The sequence below is a fragment of the Alosa pseudoharengus genome, unplaced genomic scaffold (assembly GCF_046254945.1).
Source record: "Alosa pseudoharengus isolate Yale_2024_CS ecotype anadromous, Long Island Sound unplaced genomic scaffold, YU_APseudo_1.1 YU_APseudo_1.1_scf_21, whole genome shotgun sequence".
NCBI classification, from domain to species: Eukaryota; Metazoa; Chordata; class Actinopteri; order Clupeiformes; family Clupeidae; genus Alosa; species Alosa pseudoharengus.
Genome location: NW_027468674.1, coordinates 35,553,131 through 35,573,342, shown reverse-complemented (window position 1 = coordinate 35,573,342; position 20,212 = coordinate 35,553,131). Strand labels below are relative to the sequence as shown.

At 39.5% G+C, this 20,212-nt stretch overlaps 1 protein-coding gene across 1 annotated transcript in view; it reads right to left on the bottom strand.

The window, feature by feature from the left end:
• LOC143138210 (inactive carboxypeptidase-like protein X2) overlaps positions 1 to 20,212 on the bottom strand; it is a 289,505-nt gene that overhangs the window by 172,410 nt on the left and 96,883 nt on the right. Inside the window, exon 4 of the mRNA XM_076298713.1 lies at positions 8,683 to 8,767. Within this exon, the coding sequence (XP_076154828.1) occupies positions 8,683 to 8,767 (85 nt within the window). The remainder of the gene's footprint in view (positions 1 to 8,682; positions 8,768 to 20,212) is intronic.

Sequence of the window (20,212 nt, the reverse complement as noted above, 5' to 3'; positions counted from 1 at the left end):
TGCATGGAAAGTTGCTAGCGGAGTTTACAGCTAGTCACGTTAGACTCAGTGTGTGTAAGTCGCTAGAATTGCACCCAAATCTTAAAAATACATGTAAAGTAACATAATACAGGTGGTATATCAAAGTTTTCAACTTAAACAACATTTCACAGTTACAAAAGTGGGGAGTGCTTTATACAGTCAACCTACCCAATGCAAAGCATACCGCTTCTGATCGGCTATGGCAACAATACAAGGACAAAACGCACTAGAACTGCAGTATAGCGTTTCTCTAAAGGGGGCTCCAAAACACCAATATCAATAAAGCTGCTTAAATAAGCCGAAAATCACATACAAACAATAAACTACATTTCTAACTCTGTTACACCCCTCCCCTGAATTTCACCAAATCCAAGCAGCAACCAAATAGTACTTCCAAAGGCAAAGAGTACACTACTTTCAAAGACTAGACAGAGAGTCACCAATTACAGGACAGCAACCACTGGCAGTAGGGTGCCGTATGCACCCCACAAGACCATAAAGCCATAAACCATAAATTCCATTAATTCTCAACAAAGCTAATCATAAAAGCTAGATAAATAATGATATGTCATTAACTTTTATATTAGCATATAGTTTGTAAATAATAATAAATAAACATTTAACATTTAAATGATGTAAGAAATAACTGTTAATTAGTGCCAAAATATATTTAGTTAACTATTAACATATATTAATACAATATTAGTTAATAGATTTGTTAAAACATTAACATACAGATTTTATGCAAACAACTAATATTTAATTAAGGATGAAAAAACTATTAACTTGTGCCAAATAGATATTTTAGTAACAATTAACAAAGGGTTAGGTAATTACTAGTTTGCTATTTATTATGGCACCTTATTATGGAGTGTTACCAATAAATCCACAAATAAAAGGCGAACTATAATTACATTAATTACCCCTTGCGTTATGTATAGGGATGAGCATATTCTCTCTTTTACAAAGTAGCCTATGCACAGCTGTTCACGAAGACGATTGTTTTCGTCACCAAGGCACTCGCAATTTTGTCCAAACACCGCAACTTTTTCGCAAATTTGACCAATCATCGTAGTTTCACCGTGAAATTTCACCTACCACAACAGTCCCTTGCGCAGAATATTGAGCCAGATGGCACACTTATGCATATGACACCAAAGACTGCCCTAATGTGTTCGTTCCTCTGCAGTTTTGATGACAATAAATAGAAGGCTAACGTTAATAATCTGCTTACTTGCATCTCTCAACCTGGTGTTGCTAACTAACCTACCTAGGCTATGAAAGTAAGTAAGCCTACTTGGTTTACTGACATTTGAGTAGGCTATGCAACCCATTGGCAAACGTTTACCTGGATATGTCCTTTTAGCGTCATGTTTGCTAGCTTGTGGGCTTAGTTTGAGTAGTGCTACCAAAATCATAGAAATTAATAAAATTGCAAGACATTTACCTCTTCTATGATCCAAGAATGATTTCATTCGAGTTGTTTTTTTAACATTTATTTTAACTAATGACATAGAATACATTCCCAATTGCATCCACATATCGTAATGCATTATGCAAAAAGTGATTTACACTCGTAGCCGAACACAGTGAGATGCAAGCCTTCCAATCCACTCAGGAATGTAAATAGGCTACTCTCATGTCCTTAAAGGGGCAGGCAGTCAATTAGACGTACACCACCAATGTAATGACATTAAACAGAAGTGTAGTCAAATAGTTTAAATCAATATGAAATTACTAGATACTTACTGTACTTGCTATTAGTAATTATGCAGGCCACAGACTATGAATTATTAAAAAGATATGAACTTAATATGAATTACAAAATATATGAATGTATTGAAACATATGACATGATGCCATCTCTTAAGGTGACTGTTTTTTTTGGACAGTTCTACGAAAGGTTATACTGCTTTGTGAATTACCTCAGTCAAAGCATTTTCACAAATAAAGTAGGCCTACTTTGATTTTCTGTAATCCTTACTGTTTACCTTTGATTATCCTTTTTTAATAAGCATCAAGATGATCAGTGTGATTTTGGTCTTACTAACCTTAATTGTCCTACATTTAAAAAAAAAAAAAATCTATTTTTGCAATTTTCATTTCCTCCCGCAATTTCTCCACGAGAAACAGCTAAAAACACCCAACTTCCATCCAGGCATTTTAGGTCGCAACAGTCTCAAAAAACCTCGCGAAATCCTGGAGGGACTGATTTTCTACCTATCCCTTACTGCCACTGGGGAAAAAAAAAAATCCCTACCGACCCATGGCCTCAACTAACAACCAACAGGAACCAAACCTTTTTTTTTATGCCCTGCATGAAAATTATCTTTGGTCTCACTGATAGGAATAGTATAAAACACATAGGAAACATAGAGTAGACACATTCATTCCATTACACACAGACATATATCCACAGGATTAACACAGCACATCACATGTATCCCCTCCCTCTAGCCCACACACACATGCATACACATCAGATACAAGGCAAAAAGCACCAGTTCCAGCCCATTTGTAGTGCGCTTGGCTACACCTCCCTTGTCAATGGTGTTGGAGCACCTGTTTGATTAAGAATTAGCTCCTTTGTTTTACCTGCATTGAGTAGAAGTGAGCTGGTCTTACACCACTGTTCTAGCTTAAAAACATGTTCAACATAATCAGATATACTGTCGTCCTTGTGAAACAGTCCCACTAGTGCCATATCATCTGCATATTTGAATAATTTAAAAGTACTATGATGTAGTGTCATTTCATTTGTATAGAAAACAGGGCAGGAGAAAGAACACATCCTTGAGGGGCCCCTGTATTAAGTACTATTTCATTAGAGGTCATGTCCCTGGCACACATTATGTGAATTTGCATTGTGTTGAAGGCAGCAGTAAAATCAACAAATAAAATCCATACATAAGTATTGGTGTTTTGCAAATGTTTGGAGACCATGTTAACCATGGTGAGAGTGGCATCCTCAGTCCCTCTATGAGGCTTATAGGCAAACTGTAGAGGATCAAGATGTGAGTTCAGGGATGTGGTAAGGTGTTTGGTTTACAACCCTCTCCATACATTTGGCTAAAATAGGGGTCAAGGCAACCGGGCGGAAGTCATTCAATTCTTTGGATCCAGGTTTCTTTGGGAGTGGCTTGATAATTGATCATTTCCACATATCCGGCACAGTACAGGTGTTCAGTAGTAGTTGAAATAATTGAGTAAAAACTGTTGCTAGTTCAGTGGCGCATGCCTTCAGTGCCCTTCCACGGAGGTCATCAGGTCCAGGCGCTTTATGTGGGTTGATTTTTGAAAGGCATTGTTTAACTGCCTCCCCTGACAGCTGGATTGTGGTGGTTTGGGGTATGTTGATGCAGACAGTATTGCATTTGTCTTTACTATCAGAAGAGTCAAACCTTCCATAGAAATTATTAAGTTTGTTTAAGAAGGGGAGGTCCATGGTTGTATCCATTTGTTTTTTGGGGGCTCTGCCCATCATTTTATTAAGCCCTTCCCAAGCTTGTTGCTTGTGCAGAATTGTTCTTCCACTTTATTTTTTAAATCAATTTTAGCCTTCTGCATCTTCACCCTAAGCTCCTTCCTTATGTCTCTGACTTTCTCAGTGTCACCCTCTAGGAAAGCCTTCTTTTTCTCATTAAAGGGGTGGTTCAGGATTTTGGACATAGAACCTCATTTTCAAGTTAGCAAGTGTGATATTTAGTTCGCAGGTGCTAGGCTAGCGCAAGTCATCAGTATGTGTTAGCCTGCCACTAAAAACAGTCTTACCCACTCCACAGTACACCTTTGCTTTTGCTTTGCTTTTTGTGAGAGTGTTTCTACTTATCTCAGTAAGGGAAATAAATCAAGAGCCTATGTTGAGTACAAATATGTCTTCTGAAGGCCTAAACAGAGCCCAGCCAAAAACTCCAAAACATTTATAACAAAGTTGATCATAACATGATCAACTTTGAGGGACAGCTATGACCATGCAGGATCATCCAGACCAAATGTGACAATTTTGCTACATGGTATTCCTATTGATGTACCAGCATGCAAAATTTGAGCCTCCTACATGGTTTAGTTCTTGTGCTTTGGGCTTGTGAACTTTGACAAAAAAAAGAGGCCGGACAAAATCGACATCCCCTCCCCCTGTAAAACTGGCTGTATCTTGGAAAGTATTGATCTTACATAAAAGTAATTTTACAGTATGTCTCCTGGGTAACATACAGTAGGTACACCTGGTAATTTTTTCAGAATTTTTTGAGACCTAAGTGCGTGGGCCCTGGTTGAATTGACGTGGAATGACCCTTATACATGTGCATTTGTGACCTGAAGTAACCTGTGCTTGCATATGTGCATGCCATTTAGCCCAATGCACAGTTGATCTGGCATTGACCAACTTTAGATTATTTGATATAGAAAGGAAATACATTATTTTGGGGCATTATAACATAAGAATTTCATGTAGAAATTTGCTACAATTTCAAAACCAGGTTACTCTGGAATGGCTAATTCTACAGAGGAATGCTATCTTTGTTTGCTGCATTTTGATTGTTTGCTATGTGTGAGTGAAGAGTTTGTGATGTATTCCACCGAGGGCAAGGGGTGTGGTGATAATGTAAGCATGATAACATTTCATGTAAATTCAGCCTTACATTTTTTGTGCACCATTTATCACAGGAACTAGCCACTAGCTTAGGGTTGCTTTCACGTGATATGTATTTGATATCTGTGTGGCAAGTATTCTGTAAGCAATTCAACAGAGAAGAATGGGAGTGAATTTGGATGCACATTGCATCCATCGGCCTCATAGGGTTAAACCTTAGGCTATATACAGTATATAATAGTTATTACAGTGGAACAATTAGCTAAGTAGTAATGTAGCTAAGATCGAGTGTAGTATCTGTTATTTCTTGGGGGCAGGTTTTCGGTGTGATTTGGGATTTAATTTACTTTTGGACTGTTTGATTATATTGTTTAATGTTGGGACTGATGGACACTGAAATCTGGGGGTATTTGATTGTTCACTATTAAGTTTCATGTAGTTGAAAGTGTGTTGGGATTTCCGCCCGCTTATTGAGCTGTGAACATGCGCTATGTTTAATGGAAATCGTACTGCATAGCCAAGCCTAACTCGAGTTATTTTTTAATGATGTATGATATGATATGATAATGATGTATGATATGATACTTTTTTATTAAATTTGTAGGCGGGAATGCCTCGTGGCAACAATTGTGTTTAAAAAGCCCAATAATGTAGCCTAATAACTGCTTCAGCCTCTGGTAAGCTCAGAAGGGATGGCAAACGACTGGTATCTTAAGAGCAACGTGTTGGGAGACCCATGGTGTACATGTACAATGACTTTTCATTGGCAACTATTAAACCAACCAACAATATAAAAGCTCTTTTATTTAATTGAGTTAAATTGAAACAATGTCTTCTAGTACTAATGGACTGATAGCCCTACTGGCTATTATTATCTTGGCTTGTATTTTGGGGCCGGCCTTTATTTGTCCGAATCGACCACGACCCCAGCTATTATCCGAGGCCCCGCTATAAATAGAATCCCGGCCATAATTTCAGGATTTACGGTATTTACAAAATGTGTGCTTTTGGTCATACCCTACCATGCAGTGTGACAGTAGGCCATTAGTGTAAAACAAATTAATTTATTCGCGAAACTTCATGCAGTAGAACTTCACACAGCTAGGCATGCAGGACATAATGTTTGCACAGGAGAGAGAATGAGAATAAGAGTAGAAGCACGCCTGCAACCAGCTAAGGATTAGCTAAACACGAGATTTCAAGGCCATGGACATACATTTTTCTTTCAAAAACAGAAATGGTGAAGGCAGCAAGGTAGGCAAGAGAGTTACATTGCTGGTCAAAACGTTTGCATAAGAACTGGTTTATAATGCTGAATGAAGCACAAAGCTTTACTGAAGCACATACATACACTGTTTAAAGTCACAGACACAACGAACTAAGTAAGGAATAATGTATAGAACGCCGGTCAATACTGGGAAAATAAGTCCTGACAGGGCGAACCGGCCTGAAGAACACAACTGATCAACCGTCTGCTTTCACTTTTGAATGAAGTTCCAGTCCTTGCGTAGTGATATGAAAGACGTATCAGAAGCACAAAACCCGTTGCCATTGACAGCGGTAATTATATGTTTGCAGCGGTAATTACATGAATTTATTTACCGCTAGAACTTTGGGAAATCCCATTCAAGTCAATGGAACGTTCTACTAGCATTGTGAAGAGCCGTATAATAAGGTAACTTTTATATGGCCTATAAATACCGGTAGATATGGCTGTGTAGTCTGTTTACCATAACATTTATTCCTGCAGGCGCCTGCTCACGGCTGTAGGCTAAAAGTTTAACGTGGGCAGGTGACAAAGTATCAGCATTATTTTACTGAGCGACATTTGTCATTAGGTCTTGTACCTAGTCTAAAAAAGCTGTTCCAGGTCAGTATATAAAGCTATCTATTGCTTGCTTGAAGTCTGGAAATTGCACTTAGGCTACTCGGTTTCGCTGGGAGGGCTTAGTCTACCAGTGCCGCGTTTGAGACGAGTTACGTTGGTCGTACCTGTTTTGTGGCTGTCATAAATTTAAATGGCTTCGCAAGAAGTACATAGAACATAACTTGCACCACTGTCATCTTCTTTAAGAACCTTTCCAAATATTTCCCATATCGCTTTTCCTGGAGGGGTGCCTTTATTATTTTAACTTCTTACGTCTTCAGCTTCTTTACCTCCATCTCTACAGTCTCCACCTACCTATGTGGCAAGTATGCTTCAACCAATGATATCTTTGAAAAGCAATTATGAGTTAAATACCAATTACCAACTCACTTAAGGACAGTTCTTCCCCCCTGCATGTTTCTCACTAGAACTTCTACAACTGCCTACTCATTGAGAAGACATACTGTAGGGAACTGGTTACCAGGGTTGGGTCAGATTACTTTGAAATGTAATCCATTACTGACTACAAATTACATGGCAATTTTTGTAATCAATAACGTAATCAGTTGGATTACCAAAAACATGTAACGCAATCTGATTACTTTAGGATTACTTTTAGATTACTTCAATAAATATGCCCATTAAGTAAAAGACACCATCACAGAATTGGTGAAAGAATTCTCATTCTATTTTTCTTCTCCACTCTTCTCCAAACATGCACAACTCGGCTTAACCTTTATAAGGGCACACCTGGACAAATAATTTAGCTTTCTCTGGATTTTTTTGACCCAGGGACATGGCCTGAGATTGGCATAAAAAAGGGAAGCATTAAACCCAAATGACACCATGTCCGTTTCAATTGTGGGGGTGAGAATTATTATTTTGGGATGTTTTTCAACCAGGGGGACCTGGTGACTTTCTCAAAGTAAACGGTAACACTTAAACAAGAGGCTACATTAAGATGAGGGGGAAAAGATCAGGCAGTGTGCCGAGAGACCTGCCCCAATAGTAGCCTATGTCAGTTAGTAAGTAAGTATATCTTGTTATCCCATGAGGGACATTTGGTCTCTGCATTTATCCCAGTCAGTGAACTAGTGAAGTCGAATCGGCAAGCCCAAAGGCCGAAGCCCTAACCAGTTGGCCATGGCTGCCCCAAAAGGCAGCATTTGAACATTATGGTCCAAAACATACTGTAGCCAAACAAGGCAATAAATAGTTAACAGAGAACAATATCAACATTTTAGAGCAGACCTCAATCCGTTAAAAAAGTTAGCACAAGGCCAAAGTGATGGCAAATAATTGTTCCTGCCTCAAAACCCAGATTGCTGCTAAAAAGGTGCAGTGTACAATCATTGTGGAGACATGAAGAGGCTTGGTGGGTATTATATGAATCATTTTGAGAGCTGTGGTGGTAAATAAAGATGTTTCCAGTGATTGTTTAAAAAGGGTATGAATAACTTTTGAATACGCAATTTTTCATAAAAATGTTAAAAAAGATAAAAACACTTTTTTTGATTCCATGTTTTTACCACATTGTTTTGCAACCTTTTGGCATGTGCAAGTGTCATTTTAAGAACAAACATATTGGTCAAGAGAAAAATCAATATTTGCCAGGGGTATGAATAATTTTGTTCTTAACTATATCTTTAAAAAGTCTAAACAGTGAACATCCGAATGAACCGCTTGTCAAATTAAAAGATAGCTAGGCTATCATAAAAAAGTTGTATTGTTTGCATGATAAAATGTAATCAGGTAATCCCCAACAATGTAACTGTAATCTGATTACACAATTTTTTTATTGTAATCTGGGCTGATTATAGTTACTTAATTTTTGTAATCTGATTACGTAATCCAGATTACATGTAATCCGTTACTACCCAACCCTGCTGGTTACGTCCAGGAGCAAAACCAAAAAACATGAACTCCCTTTTATCCCACATGCTCTTAAACTGTACTATAAGTAATTGTATACTTACTGCACTTGTCCTCTTGATAATTTTAGCTTGTTTTATATATGCCCTTAATTGTGAGTTTTACTTTGTTGTTTAACTAAATTCAGGACTGTAAAAACACTATGTTTGTCTAATGTTTCCGCCCTGTCAAACCAATAAATGAAATCTGAAACCTGAATGAAATGTTTTTGCACTGTGTCTTTTTAAGGATGCATTATAAAATGAAATAATTTATCCCTTTAGCAACTCACCAAGTCCTCAGACCCATTATTTAGGGTGACCCACGTATGGCTGTCATTGCTAACCAGCACTTTGTAAGATGTCACCCAGTCACTCCTGAAAGCAAACAAAAGAGTAAGTAACAATAAGGCAAAGAAACAATAATGAAATAAGGCAACACATGAGAGAGTATATGGTAAAAATATGAACATGCCACTGATGATCTTATGAACATGTTCCACTTGTCAAGCGTAGTTTTATTAATTAGAACCAGAGGATACTGGATTTACTACCCAGCTCCAATACGGGGGGTCATAAAATATTCAACTAAAACTATTGGCAACAGCTAAACTCATCTTCTGGAGTTGCCCTTTGTATCTAAAATCAGAACCATAATAGAAAAGGGTAGACTGCTTTGATTTTCTTTTTTAAAAAATCTCTAAAATCAGGACAGGAAACTGATATGAAAGCCAATATGACAACCACATGGTGACGTAGATCAATGGAAAAACTCGCTTAACACCCTCTGAAAAAAGTCGACTGGGTTCTAGATCCTTTCTGTAGTGTAATAAATGTATAGAAAAAAGGACAGCACTACAGTTCCTTAAAAAACGTTCAATCGCTCCACGGATATTTGAAAAGAATACAGATTCCAGACTTAAGCATATAAATATGACAAGCATAAATATAAATATGCCAATGGACTTCTTGTGGTCAATAAACATAAAATAGACACCACATCCTCATTTGTAGTGCATTTGGTTCAAAATCTGTAGCCAAAACACTTTTTTGGACAGAGGCCATATTGAATTTAGGGAATTTGGGGGGTCCTGATATACTCAATCATAAATGTAAGTATTCCTATGGGTTCCTCATGGTCAAAAAAGGTAAAATAGACATCAAGTTTGTATTTGTATCTCATCTGGCTTAAAGCAACACCAAAGAGTTTTTTTGTATCTTAAAATAATGTTTCCAAAATCGTTTCAGTGGTTCATCAACTCGTAATTGAGTGAACAGCACTTTCAGCATTCGCTTTGCGGCCCCTATCGGCTAACCGCACTATGTAAGTTTGCCGGATCGGGTAGCGGATCTGTAGTTCGATGGAATGAGACATGACAAACTACAAATTTGACTTGCATCTGATGTCGCAATACATCCTACTTTCATAAAATCATGCAACATATTCTACATTGTCTGTGGACATTGTTATTTGCAAAGCTGGTGCTGGATAAACAAATAGTGCGTGCGACAGAGGAAAAGTTCTTTGGTGTTGCTTTAAAAGCTATATATAGCTGAATCCCTTTCAGGCAGCGCCCATATTAGATTTGGCTGCCATCTAGGTCCCTTGGATGCCCTGGCATTTCAGTATGCCCTCAGCTACATCTGTGTCAATTTCGTGTTTGTAGATGAATTTGCACGAACAATGGGGTGCGAGGCCCCAAACTACAGCCAAAACTGCTTTTTTGGACAGCGGCCATATTGGAATTAAAGGAATAAGGGGTCCAGATGTACTGGGTCATAAATATTAACATTCCTATGTGTTTCCCATTATAAATTAAGCTGAAAAAGATATCAAGTTTGCATTTGTAACTCATGTGGTTCAAAAGTTATAGCCGGAACCCTTTTCGGGCAGCGGCCATATTGGATTTGGCCGCCATCTTGGCCCCAAGGGTCGTTGACTCCAGCGCCCTAGCTAAATCATTTCAGTATGACCTAAGCTACATTTGTGCCAAATTAGGCGCTTTTAGAAGAATTTGCACGAAAATGTGCTTAAGGCCCCCCACTATTATGCATTATGGTTTGTATAATATTGTTTTATTTCCATTAGGCTGTTGATTAATTTGACATTATTGTTTATTATTGATATTCTCCTTAATATAGTCTTACCATGTCATTGCTTTTTTAATATTATTGATTGAATGGACACTATTGTTTATTATTGCTTTTCCCCTCATTTTCATTGCTTATTTTATTAGGCTATTTATTGAATTGACATTGTTGTTTATTATTGCTATTCTCCTTATTATAGTTTGACCAACATTCTAATCTGCTCCCTGTTATATTTTAGATATTATGTTGTTTTTTGTATGTGTGTGTCACTTTGGACAAAGGCGTCTGCAAAGTCCCATAACCACAACCATGGCACAATTACAGATTCAGAACAATTCAGAACAATTTCTTCATTCATATAATTTGGGAATGAGAGTGCCCAAAAAAATTAATTCCTCTGTAGTAACATTTTGTCACCACCTCAGCGTGGTATTTGCACCATGTCAATCCTCACATACTGCCATTCCATAATGTTATCAGTAAAGCTGTTGAAATAGATAGATAAATGACTAATGATTGTTCATCCTGATTGTATATGAAACATGTGTGCTCACATATTCTGGTTTTCAGTTCACGTTTGGTTTTGCCCACATAATGGTATTTACAAAAGGACGTTCAGGAGGAGCATGACGGAATTTGCCATGCCTCCTTCTTCATCTTCCAGGTTATTTCACAGTCTACCTGCCGAAGTAAAAGCATTGGCTTAACTTTGCTCGCAGCAACTGGTTTGCTCTCTCGTTTTCAAGCAGAACTTGCTGCCCATTAGATTTGTCTGTTTACAGACTTTCATTTGCGTCTAGGTTGCATGGGAAACTAAGTGGAGATGACAGCGGACTTTAGGAGAAGACTGCAATGGACAATTAGGGCTGCAGAGAGGATCATTGGAGCTGACCTTCCCTTCATCCAGGACCTGTACCAGTCCAGGGTCAGGAAAAGGGCAGCAAAAATCTCTGCAGACCCCTCAAATCCTGGTCACAAACTGTTCTACCTCCTTCCCCCCGTAGGCGATACAGGGCACTGTTCGCCAAAACCAGCCGTACTCTGCACTGTAGCTTAAATGTTATTCTATTGCTGTAGCTGTATAGCCTGGAAAATCCAGACCCTGGTAATCAAGATTAAGATTAAGGGTCTGGCCACGAATAATGAAAATGGCCCAACACGAGGGGCGGCACCAAGCATGCATTTGAAAATCTCACTGCACGCAATTGGATAACACTAAGACCAATGTTTACTGACTGATTCTGGACTCCGATGCAATTGGATAACACTACTACCAATGTTTAATGACTGATTTGTTGCAGCGCTGTCGTCATCTGTTTAGCTCGCCTCTGGCCCGCCTCAGAAGGGGTAAAAGTAACATGTATCATTATTCATTGCCAGAGTGTCTCGCAGAGACAATTCAAATTGTGTTTTCGTGAGAACTCTGGATTTCCAGGGTAGTAGCTGTAGCTCTGTAGATTAAATTGTATTAATTGTTGTAAGTCATTTTGGATAAACACGTCTGCCAAATGAATAAATGTAAATATAATTTGTGTAGGTGAGATTGTCTGGAAGCTGGTAATATAAGGATCATAATGGTGGGATATTTTATGGCTTAGCAATTTACAAAAATATATTCACTGACATACATATTGTAGCGATCTCACCCTCAGACAAGATTCACCTCTGGCCAGGACAGCCATTTATTGGAACAGGAAGACTCAGACACAATCAGACAACTACATAGGGCAACACAGGGGTAGTCTCAGCCGCACATGCAACACACAATAAGGGTTTACCACACACATCAACACGAGGATAAGCACATGAGGTACAACTAAAGAGACTAACACGCTAACAAATACACAACATGGTAAACGTAACTACAACTATTATAACTGATATTACACATTCTAGCATTCACTCGCACTGCATTCTGGGAGACACTCATTTAACGTTAGACATGAACATCACCGACGCTACAATATGTTATTTACAGTATTATGAATTGTTTTATTAAGTCTTGCCACTGAACAACTGGATGAAGAATACTCCTCTGCATTTGTAACTTGCAGCCCAAGACACAGTTGATATGTGCATGTTGTGACTACCTTTTGATTCTTTGATATGGAAAGCAAATTCATTATTTTGGAAACAATGTGGAAATTTGCTGCAATTTCACAACCGGATTACTTTGGTTATGTATTATGGCTAATTGAACAGAGGAATACTAGTCCAGGTGTCTCCAACCTTTTTGTGAATGAGGGCTACCTGAAGGACCCGAAATTATACGGAGGGCTACTGATTTGAAACAAACAGACCCTTTTTTGCAGCCTGGGTAATCCTCCTAAATAATAGGCCTATGTGATTTTTCCATTTTAATTATCAATATTATGTAGTCCTATAAGCCCTTATATATTAAGCAACTGTATCATCTGATTCTAAAATACCAATATCAATATGCAACACTACCAACATCTTTGTTCCATTTGTTCATGTTAATTTTTGGCGCTATTGCAGTATGGAGGAGAAAAGGCCCATGAGCTAAAGCAATTGTTTTTCAGTCCTTGAACAATCATTAACAAACCGTATGGGACGAACACATGGCATGACATGACGAAGAATGGCCACAGAACTTTTGCAAAGATATGCTTTCATTGGCTACACCAGACAAGCAAGCTTTTCTTTTGCTGTCTATGCGTGCGAGCAGCGTGAATGCGCTCCGCTTACGTTGTTGTTTAAAGATTGAATGGGAAAGGGATTTGGAACCAAAAGCTAAAACTTAACCCAGCAACAGTTTGAAAGTATCACTAATATCAAGTTAATGTTACAGATGTATGGCTACATACTGTACATTCTTAAAATGGTTCTGGTCTACAATTAAATATATATTAAAAACTTTACAATGTAGGATGTTTTAACCCTTAAGGCGCCAGGGATAAAAAAAAAAAACGCATTGGATTTTTACATCAAAATTTGAAAAGGCCATGGCTTGAAAGTGGTCAGAGATAAAGTGAAAATCATTGAGTATGAACAAAAGTTAATGAAGGGGGTAAATTTACTCATCTAATTTGCATATTATGATGTCACTGGAAGGCGACCACCTCGAATGATGCACCTTTCAGTAATACTGGATGTTGAACATATTTGAGCAGTTTTAGACCCTGTCCACACTAACCCGGGTAAATCTATAAACACATAAATAAGTAACCGTTTAGCCCTTCCATCCACATTAAAACGGCAAATTCCGACACTGAAGACGAAGCTTTTCAAAAACGATCGCTGAGGTGGATAAATGTGAAAACTCCAGGTTCGCACTGTAGTGTGTACAGGGTAAACGAAGGTTTTCAGAGAAGATGACGTTCGGTTGCCATGACACTGCCGCAAGCCTGTGCCCGAGACAAGACGCTGTTAATTAAATTAAGTGAAATGGAAATGATGATCTCTCTGTACAATTTACTGATGTATCTTCAGTTACAACTCGTCATACTGTTTAATACATATTCGTTACTCCAATGCAGAAGGCGAGCGCTGTACTTGTTGTGCTTAAGCGATGGGAGAAAAACGCAAAGACGCTGCAAACCTTACATGGAGCGGGGTTTCTGGATAAGACCCGGCCGAACAGCTAGCTGGTGGGACAATTTTGTTAGCCAGACAGTGCTGCCAGAGGAGTGGAAAGAAAACTTCAGGATGTCGAGAGGCAGCCTATACAAGTTAAGTGACATTTTGCGCCCGCACATAGAAGGCCAGACGACTCGCATGAGAGATCGATCCAGTAGTGTGGTCAAAAAGGTTGCCTGTACTCTGTATTACCTGAGTGATGAAGGTAGGCTACGGAAAACAGCTAACTCTTTCGGCTTGGCCCGTCAAACTGTCTCCAAAATAATCAGAGATGTATGTAAAGCTATTGCCAATCACCTGGGTTCCGAATACATCACCCTGCCACTGACTGAGCCTGCCGTAGCGGACCTTACCTGCCATTTCTTTCAAGCCCATGGTATACATCAATGTATAGGAGCTATCGATGGCACACACATAGAAATTAAACAGCCTTCGTCAAATTCAATGGACTTCCTGAACAGAAAGAACAGGTACTCCCTAAACGTCCAAGCTGTGTGCGATTACAAATACAGCTTCATAGATGTAGTTGTAAAATGGCCCGGCAGCGTTCACGATGCCCGTGTATTTGCAAACTCCAAAATTAACAAGCACCTGCGAGATGGCACGATTCCTCCATGTCCCAAAGTAATCGTGGAGGGAGAAAGCCCAGTGCTCGTGTTTATGTTAGGGGATCCAGCATATCCCTTAATGCCCTACCTTATGAAGGAATACACAAGCGGCGGACTGACACCCCAGGAGCAGTATTTTGGAGTGTCCCTTTGCAAAGCACGGATGGTCATTGAATGCGCCTTCGGGCGTTTGAAGGCCCGCTTCGGTGCACTCTGGAGAGCAATGGACTTGAACCTTAATGATTTGCCACTGGTTATCATTGCATGTTTTGTTCTCCACAATTTCTGCGAAGCCAACAATGAAGCACTCGCGCAATCAACTGTTGATGCGACTATTCGTTACGAGCGAGACTTTCAGCCTTCAACTCAGCACAACAACTTCCGCACAGAGTGCAACGAGTCAGAGGGAAGACGCATCAGACATGTACTGACCAGATATCTGGATCCTTGACGTTATGTGAGCCTTGTTCGTTTAGCCAGGCCAGCTGACAGGTTGTTGAGGCTAAGGCCTAATTGTTATCTTAATAAAAGCCTTTGTTAACATTTCTTGATGAATACTCATGATTGAATGTCTATTAATAATAAATTACTAGGCTATAGCATAATGACTTAAAATTAATTGATGTTAATACTGTTGCCTTCATATAGCTAGAATTAAATGGAGAAGTTTGAGATAGGCCTGTGCAGTTGGAAGCAACAGTGAGACCTAGCAAGGCCTAATGATTCTATGGCAACATTAGAAACTTTAAAATCTAAATCATTTAGCCTTTCACAAAGGATGTTTAATTTTAATGTTTGCCTCATGCTGCCACTGAGTTATGTAGGTGTTAGGCTATTTTGTCCCGGCTATTTAATCCCGGTGATGCTGGCATTAATAGATGTGTGAAACCCTGATATCACATTATCAACCTAAGTAGCCTATCCTAGAAGTAAGAAATCAGAAAGACAGGCAATGTAATTTGATCAAATGTATTCAACAGCAAAAAAGATCTCAAAATATTCAACAATATTAAAAAACTGCTAACATATATGCCTACATTCCGAACACATCACAGGAACTGATTAATTCCGCTACCATACACGCACATGTGTCACTCTTCAAAGTACTGGGAGTAAGAGAAAGAGTTCTGTTGTGTTGATGTGGAAGGGCTGGGAGTTGGGTTTGGTGTGTGTGTGTGGGGGGGGGTGTCCATATCGCTGGCTGTTCAGCTGGTGGTAGAGAGGATATTGAGATGGAGGCTGCTGGAACATCGACTGGCGCATCATGGCAAAGCCCTCTGCAATATAATTGGTGAGCCTCTCCACACTTCCAGTTAATCTTGACATGTTGTCAGAAAACTCCCTCTCGGTTTCCTCCATTCGCTGAAGCACCTGTCGTTTGAGCTGCAATTCCTCCTTTGCAATTGCGTTGGCTTGCTCTTCAGAGGGAAGTTTTCGCTTTAGCTTCTCGGAACGGTGGGTCGATAGATAAGCTGCAAGCCTGTCTCGACGACCAGTATACCCATCCTCCTGAGGATCATCTCGGCTCTCAGCAGGTGAAGAACTGTTTACCTACAAAACATCAATCGGTTAGCCACTGTAGTCCTAGCACTATGTAGCTGTCACACAGATCGCTAAATGCTTGTAGCCTAGACTAGTTAGCACCAGTAGCCTAGGCAGTCTGTATGTTTTTTAGCAAAAGCAACACTGTATCTCACTGTGAACCCAATGTCTGTGTGTCTGGGGAGGTCATTCAAACAGTTACACAGTTTAAATATCTGGGCATTATTCTTGACTCTACCCTATCATTTAAACATCAAGTGAGAAAGGTAGTGCAAATAACCAAATATAACCTAGCGAACTTTAGGTATATAAGGAACTGTTTGACAACACCTGTAGCAAAGCTATACATGAATACTATGATAATCCCTCACCTAACATATTGTATGACAAGCTGGACCCAGGTATGTAGCACAACATTAAGGCCTATTTTATCTCTCCACAAACAACCACTTAAAGTCTTGGACAAAAAAAACAAACTTTACCACCACTGTAACATTCTTAACAAATATAACCTACTCAGTTGGGAAAATATTTTAAAACACAGTGATGCATGCCTAATTTTTAAGATCATTAATGGGAAGGCTCCCCCTCCACTCAGCACTTTTATACAGCAAAAGTCATCTAGCAGCAGAACCACAAGGTCTGCCTTAAGAGGGGATTGTGTAGTCCCTCTTAGGTCCAGTTCCTTTGGCCAATTATGTTTTTCTGTGAGAGCCTCTAAACTATGGAATCAATTGCCAGTGGACATTAGAAACTCCACCTCTCACCATACATTCACACACCATCTTAAGGACTGGCTTTTGAGCATACAAAAATGTGAGCACTTCTCATAATAAATTAATGTTGGTCTGCCTCTATAGTTTAGCTGTCCTGTAACCCATGGTGTATGTATGATAGATAGATGGATAGGTGGTTACTTTATTGATCCCTTAAGGGTTGTATGGCTGTATGGTTATATGTCTTATGTTTTTAATGTTTTACTGGAGCTAGTATTATGGCATTATGTTCTATTGCTGTAAGTAAATTGCTATGTGATTTAATATGTTGTGCCTAGTATAACATCTTGCCAATGGACTACAGTTGAAAATTAGCCTGCTGGCTAACACTGGCACATTTACAGAAATGTTGATCAATGTGCACTGTCCTTTAAATAAATAAATGAAATGAAAAAATAGGCTACAAGCTGCTAAGTTATTGTCTTGGTAATGACATCTGTTTTTTCTCTTGTTTTTCGCCGAAATTAAGGCACAATATTTTGAGTGTCAACTGTGCAAAACATCAACTTGAGACATAAGCACTACAATAGTCAGAGTTTTAACTTACCATGGTATCGTCGGGATCTACCAGGTCGCTTGTTTCCAGGCCAGAGCTTAGTGTGGTTGTTGCTGGAGATCCGCCCTATATGTTCTGGCAGAGATCAAAATATAGCAGGACAACTCGTCCATGGCCACTTTTCCTCCCGGAATCCACCGCCTGCCTATATTTACCTCTAACTGCCTTCAGTTTGGTAGTTACGGCTGTTTTCGTAATCTCCTCTACCTTGTGAGGAAAGTCCTTTTCATCAGGGCTACTAGCAGCTACCGCTGGCATCAGCTGCATATTCCGTCACAAATCGCTGGAGAATATCTCCATTTTTTGTGACACACGACTCCCAATCTACATTTTCCACGGCTTTCTTTGTCTTGTAATCCTCAATAGCAACTCCACCTCCTTGTCGGTCCATACAAAAAAACTCGCCTTTGAACTTTTTGATTGCGCCATTGTAACGTTAACCAGCTGTTCAACTCTGCAACTTTTTACCTAACGCTATCAGCTGATCGCGCGCCAGTAATCTAAACAGAGAGGCGTGGCAGGAGTGGCGTAACCATGACAACAACTGTTTATCAAAATAATTTCAGTGTGGAACGTGGATGCAAAACATTCGGTAAACATTAGTGTGGACGGAAATCGTTTTCATGGCAAATGTGCTTTTTCATATTTACCCGGGTTAGTGTGGACAGGGTCTTTCTGTTTTGTCATTTCACCCACATAACATATAAACAGGAAAACAGTCACATGTAAACCAACAATAGTAAACTATTACTATAACCACAAACCCTATGATATTATATATGAATAGGGCTTATTCGCAAACACCGCCGCGGCCATATTGTTGATATGACATTCCAGTTCTATAGGCTATTCTATGTGACAATCGCCTGTAGCGCGTAGATTTGAGCTGAGCAGAGCACATAGCCTAACGGCTTCATCTCGTCAATATAAGTAGCCTAAATAAACTTATGGACCCATATCTAATAGCATTAAGTAAAGATCCGTCATTATTGTCAACTGTAAATTACCCCGATATTTGTTTATAGCCTGTCTTGTTCATACATCGGCACACGTCGCAGCTGAAGGGGACAAGTCGCCTGAGTCAAGGTCGGCGAACTTATATTTGTTACACCAACGACATCGTCTAACATTGCCATGATCGCAGAGAATAAAGTTGCATCTCATTGGACTGCAATTGTATCTTGCGTTTGCCTGTTGCTCACAACCTGCAGCCAAGGACTTTGCTAAAGTAGTTTAAAGTGGGTTAGCCAGTGATCGTTTTTGTCTGTCTATGATGCAACTACATGGTCTGGAGGCAGAAAAGGCTAACATATTTCTCTGTAACATTTCCAAAATCCAAGTGAACAAAACACTATACAAATCAGAAGTATCTACTGATATCTTTCTCCGCTGAGTTTGTTCCTACTATTTGCCACTTGCCGTGCCACTAAGACAAGCTGAAAAGGGCGCATCATGAATATATTATAGGCTACTGTAAACGTTGGCTAACATTGCCTACCTAGCAATGCTATCTATGCAAATGCAATATGTCCAAAGGTAATCTACGGTAGGCGACTACATCAGGCTACTGCTGATGTCTCGCATTGCATAGGGGCAGCTGTCTGCGCTGTCTAAAACGTATTTAACTTAAGCCCACAGAGGACAATATAATATAGTATTAATAATACAAATAATAATGGCGATGTGAGGAGTTTGCTGTTTAGCCTAGGCTATTTATCCTATGTAGCCACAAGTCTCTCCTGCGCTGACTACTTCTCAGTCTCATTCTTTTCTCGTTTTCTGACCATGTCAACATTGAGCAACGAAAATAAGGGAGATTTTCCGGGTTAAATTTCAACATTCGTCTTTCTGTTGCTATCCCTCTGCTGAGAGCAAGAATTCGTAGGCCTACTACAAAACTGCTGCACTAATTAAACGAGGTGTGAAGCTAAGCCAGGTCTAATGAGATTGGCGTCAAATCGTGCTCTCTCCCACACTGTTCTGTGTAGGTCGCCTTCAGGCAAGCAAAACGATGCTTTAAAAACATATTTTCGTTGGAAGGGCAGGGGGTACAGGACAACAGTACAGAGACGGCCAAGTCCGATGGGGCTAATGTTACGAAAGTAATAAAATATGGGATATTTTACGGGAAAATATTAAAACAGGAAGACAGCTGGAAAAAAGTTGACAGGTATGTTTATGACAGTGGGTGACTCTAGGGCTATTTGCTGTTTTTAGAACGGCCTGTATTGCTGTTGTTAGAACGGCCTGCCCTGTAGCCTAGGCCTATTGCAACATAGGCCTACCATCACGTTACATTTTGTACAAATAAATAAATAGCCTATACAGCGATCATACCGGCGCTGTCGCGCTTGTCAATTGACAGCTGCATTAAATAGAACCACCTATGCATTTTCTATATCAACAAAATGGCCGCTGCGAACGTTATTACCTGATTATTACGTAGATCGAATAAGCCTAATAAAGTAGCCTGGTCAATCAGTTCCTATCGCGAGTGCCTTTGTAAGTTCTTCAGGGCCCTATTTTTACTACCCCTGCTGTCAGTGTCCGTAATGGACGTGGTACAATCATCACTATTACCACTGGCACCTCCAGCTATGTTGGGCAGAGGGTCGAAATAAGCATGATATGCTTAGTGGACACTGCATAC